Source organism: Rhipicephalus sanguineus, chromosome 7, assembly GCF_013339695.2.
Source record: "Rhipicephalus sanguineus isolate Rsan-2018 chromosome 7, BIME_Rsan_1.4, whole genome shotgun sequence".
NCBI lineage: Eukaryota > Metazoa > Arthropoda > Arachnida > Ixodida > Ixodidae > Rhipicephalus > Rhipicephalus sanguineus.
Genome location: NC_051182.1, coordinates 153,994,251 through 154,000,424, shown reverse-complemented (window position 1 = coordinate 154,000,424; position 6,174 = coordinate 153,994,251). Strand labels below are relative to the sequence as shown.

The following is a 6,174-nucleotide window of genomic DNA, read 5'->3' as shown; positions in this document are numbered from 1 at the left end:
TCACATTTTCCTGTGCGGCCCTCTGGCGTTTTGGCATAGTTTTGGTAGGGGACGGGACGACTGGTATCGCTATATTGAAAGCCTACGATATGAAAGGACGTTTCGAGACTTTTCCACTGGGAGAGGGTCGCACGCGCCGTTGCATTGCGAAAAAGGCTTATTGGCCTTCTCGACTGCAGGTAGGCTTTCGAGAATAAATCATGCCATTCTCAGTCTTTTATACTATGTGACTTAATTTAGGGCTCCTCGTGTCCTTGCCGTATGCCTTTCATCTACGTTAGCAAGATCAGCTCTATGTCCGGCTAGTTTGACACGAGAATGACTTCAGGACAACTATCTCAACTGAGACGTTGAGGAATGACCTGTCAGTGCCGTTTATAATACGAACTTAAACCTATTGTGTATCCACGTGCGACCGCCACAATTGGAGCAGCTGCTGAGAGAGAGAGAGAGGGAAATGGAGAGGTAATGCGTGATACGAACTTTCGAGACTACGCAAGCTCTCGCGCATTGCGCGAGTTCCGCATGAATTTATAGAGCACACGCAATCTATGCGCCTACTGTTTCTTGTCAATCAGTCGGCGCCGGCATTACCGGCTCGTCACCATGGCAGCAAGGCACATTTTGTTGCTGGCACTGCCCATAGCCCTAGCTCAGCCGTTGTGGAACTCGCAGGGCGCGTTTCCTTCGGTAAACCCGTGGGCTGGCTTACAAGGCTACCCCGGTTTATCGTCTTCCGCAGGACAGCAGGAAGTCGTGAATGACGGTAACGGCGTCTACCAAGATGACGGTAAGAAATACGTCCCACGAAATATCGTTCGTGTTGACTTTCTTTGAGTGGATTTGCTGTTTTATTACTGGTTATGACACATGCTTTCTGCCATATTCGCAGCTTTTTCTATGTGCACTGCTACCTCTGTAATAATAATAATAATAATAATAATAATAATAATAATAATAATAATATAATAATAATAATAATAATAATAATAATAATAATAATAACGTTTATCAGCCATCAGCACAAGAAAATAACGATGATTCCTCTTAATCAATAATGCATGCTTCACTATATATATGCATACAAACCGCCCACACCCACGCCTTGTTAGTTACATGCATGTTACGTCGGGTGGGCTGCATTTAGATGGGGCTGAAATGCAAGAACACCGTTCACTTCGATTATGGTGCACGTTATTAAAGAAACCCAGGAGGTCAAAATTAACCCGGAGTCCCCAACTACGACGCGCTTCACAATGATACCTCGATTCTAGAATGTTTTCGGCACGTAAAACACGAGAACAATTACAGACACACAACAAGCACAAACACAAATGTTGGTTCGGCAACCGCTTCGCCTAGAACAAAACTGCCCACCCCACTTTGCCCTTAACCCTTTTAGACGTCACCTATGAAGAATTGTCTGTAAATGCGTCAAGGTTTTTTCAAGGCACCCGATATTCTACTGCAACAAGGATAATGTCATGATACGCTAATTTATGTGTTATAGTAATTATCCCAATTAAATTGTAATTAAATATCTATTTATTCTGAAGTCATTCATGCCTTGTTTTTGCATAAGTAGAATGAAATCTCAAGCTAGAAATACAGCGCGAATTCATTTTCGGTTATGTCAATTTTGAGCAAAGAAAAGTTATACATTAGACGGTGGCTCGCCGGAAGCGGCATATTGAACGACTCGTCGAACGTGGTTATGCCTTCAGCAAAGTAATCGTATGCAACAGTGCGCTGCAAAATGAAGTTAAATGAAGACAAATTTATTACGCAGGAGGCTCAATTCATCCCAAGCTGAATGTATCTGGCTCGCTCTTAGCCACTAGTCGATACAACTAACAAACACAAGTGATGTACACAATTCGGTACATGGCGTGTCAAAGGGTTAAGCAAAGGAGGTCCTTAAGCTCTGGATTTACAGATTCACGGGTTTGAGGTCCCGCGCACGCGCCTTCATTGGCAAAGGAGTGATTTGTTTAGGCACGTTGGTGCGACATCTTGCAAAGTTAATCAACGTGAAAGGCGAGGACATAACACGCACACACAGGACCAGTGCTGAACTAAATACTGAGGTTTATTCGATATAAATGTGATTTTGATAGTGTCACTCGTCACCAATGACTCACTGGACACTCTCCTTGCTTAGACACATGTCAAGCAGATTGTCCCACGCGTCACTTCGGCTGGTGTGACCCCAAGGAACGATGCCCTTTAGTAACGCCGCGGGCGCTGGTTCGAATCATTTTTAAGAGGATCTTTGATATTTAGCATCTTATTTAATTCATTTGGAATGTTACCTCTGTTTTTTAGGACCCGCCAGGTCTTTGTTGAACGACGCTTCCCGACTCATGACGCCCAAGTCAGATATAAAGCACACCAGTCTAAAGATATAGATCCAGTCTAAGAAATGTCCGTCGGATTTATAAGTACAGAGCTCTTTTTATCCTCTTGCTCTCTTTATCCACTAGGCGTTGCGTTCAGGCGCTGCAGTCGCACTGGAACACTGGACTGTACGTTGGCTATGGGAAACACCGGTGCTTCGCACCTCCCGAGGTTTCACGTTAGTGGAGCTGTTTACCACCGTCAGCTCTCATCGTGCCTTCCTACCATCAGGTTTCACATTCTCGGCACTTTCATCATCAGCCCTGCGGTGCTTTCATCAACCTGAAGTGCGCCTTTCCGTCTCAAGAATAAGAAAGAATAAATACTTTTATACTCTGCTCCAAAGAATTCTAACAATCGTTGACCGTAAACATTCTGTTAGGGAGCAAGATTTCACTTAATGTAACTTTTTTTTCTGGTGTTTGAACGCGGGAAGTTGAATATGGTTTTGGGTAGTCGAAAGCTTGCGTTCAATATTTTGCGTTCAATATTTTGTGACCACATTTACACGTACGCACATGACCACGTAGGCAACATTTACGCATGCGCTTCCACCAATGACGCGCGATTAGATGTAGGCTAACGTAAACCAGGCGTAGTCGGTAGAAGTCGCCTGTGTCACCCGGAGCGCGCCGCTCAAGCGTTCTAGACAAGCGTGTTGAGCTCTGCACAATTACTTCAAGGCCATCCGCCCCTGTCTCAACTTTCTTCGCACTCGGTACTTTCCTGCACTCTTTGAAAATGCTCCGAAAATATTTTACAGTGTCACATTTCTTTACTATGAAGCCCGCCTTCCTTGCTTATTCCTAGCCCAATCATTTGCTTTTATTATTTCGTCTTTCCAGGAGATGAAACGTACGACGTAGTCAACATTCCCAGAGCCATGGAAGGCGTTCCTCACGGAACTCACTTTGGCGGCGATTACGGCTTCCCGCGCTACGGCGGTCGGTCCCGTGTAAGTCGATACGGAATCGACTACGGAGACATTCGTTCTCGTTGGCGTGGCAGGCACTACGGTCTGCGTGGCTTCGGAGGATACCACGGTCCCTGGGCTGGTGCACTCGCTTACGGTGCTTTCGGCTATCCGGCTCTTTACGGCCAGACCTATCCAAGATGGACGGGTCGGTTCGGCGGCCGGGAACATCCGACAACTTTTGACCCGTACCTCGCGTATCCGTACTACCGCAATCCGTTCGCCGTAAAGCGATTGATGCCGTGGTGATGCCGTATTTTCGTTCTTAAGAACTACATTGTGTAGCACTACTGTGCAGACACACTAAGCTTCATAATGCTGCGAATTCGAGCAAACTTTGTACATACCCACTAGCAACAAGAAGGAAGACTCTCCGGGAAAGTATAGTTTTAAAATTTAATAAAATTTACCCAAGGCTTCGAGGCCAATTCGGCCTCTTCTTTACGGGTTAACTCTGAGACAGCCCTTGAAGAAGAGACCGAATTGGCCACGAAACGTTGGATCAGTTATTATGAAAACTAAACATGGCTGGAGAGTCTTTCTTCTCGTAATTTTACCCAGCCAGACAGGGCACTGCACGGGTTAACTTTTGGCAAAAGTTTCTTTAAAATATGCGTCGCTCCTTCTTTGTCGATCTTGTTTCAGCATTTGACATTTGTTACTTTGCGCTACCAACAGCGCCGAGCGTCTGTGTTTCTACATGCCATCGTTGAGCAACAGTTAGCACAACAACGAGACACGAAAGAATCAATTTGTAAACCGCCCGTTTGTGGCACGAAACTGCAAAGAAATGAACGCGGATTTTTTGGAAAGAAAAATTCGACTTGTCTGGAACCAGGACTAGGACCAGGAAGGACTGTTCGCCAGCTAACACTTTTATTGAAATTTATTTAGATTTCCTTCTAGCTTTGCTATACAAATGGGGGCATCACAATTTGCTCTTTCGTGACACTTAATGCCCCTTGCAGGATTTCTCACAAATAATGAGCAACGAGAACAGGAGCATCGTTTTCCAGCTTCTGAAGGGCCTGCCGACCGAAACGCTCGCTTAATAATTCCGAAAATTTCGAAAGAAGCATCGTGTTTTATGCAGCCATTCTTCGACGAAACGGCTGAAGTTAAAATGTTTGCATGCATAGCATTTGCACAACGTGCTTCTGTGCTTTTTTGTTCTGTAAATAAATGTCTATAAATTCGACCGTTTTTGAAGTCTTTCGATATATATTTGTGAGAACTGGTCCGATTGGCTGCTTGTACTGACCAGGTTAGGAATTATTCCGGAAATTGCCTCTGGATCAAAGTTCACAAAGAGAGCCCCTCGGGAAAGCTGGTTGACCTCATTCGTACAACCTGTCACTGTTTCTATTCACGAGAATAGGCATGGGTGATGGGGATTTGAAAAATATGCGTGAAGACGCAAAGTTGCAACTTGGCTATAAACTCAAAGCGTAAGACAGCAATCCGAACAACCGCAATGACTAATACGAAACCACTTGCTTGAGAAAGTGCATCAGCAATATAAACAATGGGCAGGCGTGAATGTACATTTATTGGTATGCCCTTAACGAAGTTTCAGCCAAACCTAGAATTGTTTGAATGTCAGATACGCTGAGCAAACATCAAACGGTCTCGAATATAGATTAGCTCTTTCAAATTACGGCTATAAATAAAAATAAATTGCAAAATACTTGTGTTTCCTTATATAATGTAAAATAACTAGCAGCTTGATGTTTTCTGTATATATAATAAAATAAAATGCAAAACCTTTTGTTTTCATATTATGCGTGCAGTCTTCAAGCTTTTCCTGGTTTCAAATATTCTCTACAAAACTTAATTTCCGCGACATGCACGCATACAGTAGGGATGGAAAGAAACGCGAAGATGTGGCGTCTGCATTCGCTGCTTTTTCGCATTTATTTTAAAGCACTTGTAGCCTGGATGGTGATAAAAAAACCACTAGAGTCAACCATAATAAAATCAAGAACCATCTAGAGTCTCTTTAGTGCCACCAAGGTCAGAGCGTGATTAAAAGAGCGCGCAGCGCTGTTCGCGTTTCTTTCAATCCCCCCTGTACTTTAAGATTTATGTTTGTTATCTGTACAATTACATACCATCCCCGCAATAACAAATCTTCCTTTGCTGAGCTCTCAAAATGCTGAAAAATTAGAAAATTTTGAGCAGAATTCGAGTATTTTAGATTTTGAGAACCCACTGGATGTTGTTGCCGTCAACGTGCTTGCATCTTTGCGTATTTTTGATCGGAATCTTGTATTTTACCATTCGCAAAGTAAAGGCTAACAGCAAATCCGTTTGAATGCAGTGCACTTTGCATGAAACTTCGTAAGCGTTTCCTTAAAACTTCTTAAGATTTCCTTAAAATTTTTGCATTGATTGTAGCTTCTCAGGACCTGTACTATTTGCCTCGAAAATAAAACTTTTTTTTTACATATAATGCGTTCTGCCCCATCTACATCGTCAAGGAACCCAACGCACGGTCAACTCTAACCAGAAAACAGGCGCGCCTCGCAAGTGACGCTCACATGACACAGTATGATTTAGCTTATACAGAATGACTCGGCATTGGTAGACAGGATTCCCAATTCCAATGTCCGCCGCTGAGCATAGCCAACCAGCTCACTCAAACATATGCACATCTTGCTTCCCTTAGCATTGCTTTCTTGGATACCAGAAAAAGAAATCGTTCCATGTAGATTTTTCCAACTGCTTTCGCAGTCGACATGCAACGAAGGCTTTGTTCTGATGACAACCCGGATGATGAATCGGCCAGAGCCTCGAGCCCACTG

General features: G+C 43.7%; 1 protein-coding gene across 1 annotated transcript; it reads left to right on the top strand.

Moving 5' to 3' along the window:
* The first annotated feature begins 458 nt into the window (after positions 1-458).
* LOC119400303 (uncharacterized) lies at positions 459-4,573 on the top strand. The gene is made up of 2 exons (XM_037667324.2): positions 459-790; positions 3,243-4,573. The coding sequence occupies exons 1-2, from the start codon at positions 607-609 to the stop codon at positions 3,617-3,619; spliced, it is 561 nt and encodes a 186-aa protein (XP_037523252.1). The 5' UTR covers positions 459-606; the 3' UTR covers positions 3,620-4,573.
* Positions 4,574-6,174: the final 1,601 nt, after the last annotated feature.

Coding starts and splice junctions, on each gene's coding strand:
- LOC119400303 (XM_037667324.2), top strand. CDS start 607: ATGGCAGCAAGGCACATTTTGTTGCTGGCACTGCCCATAGCCCTAGCT. Junction 791..3,242: donor CGGCGTCTACCAAGATGACG/GTAAGAAATACG, acceptor TCGTCTTTCCAG/GAGATGAAACGTACGACGTA.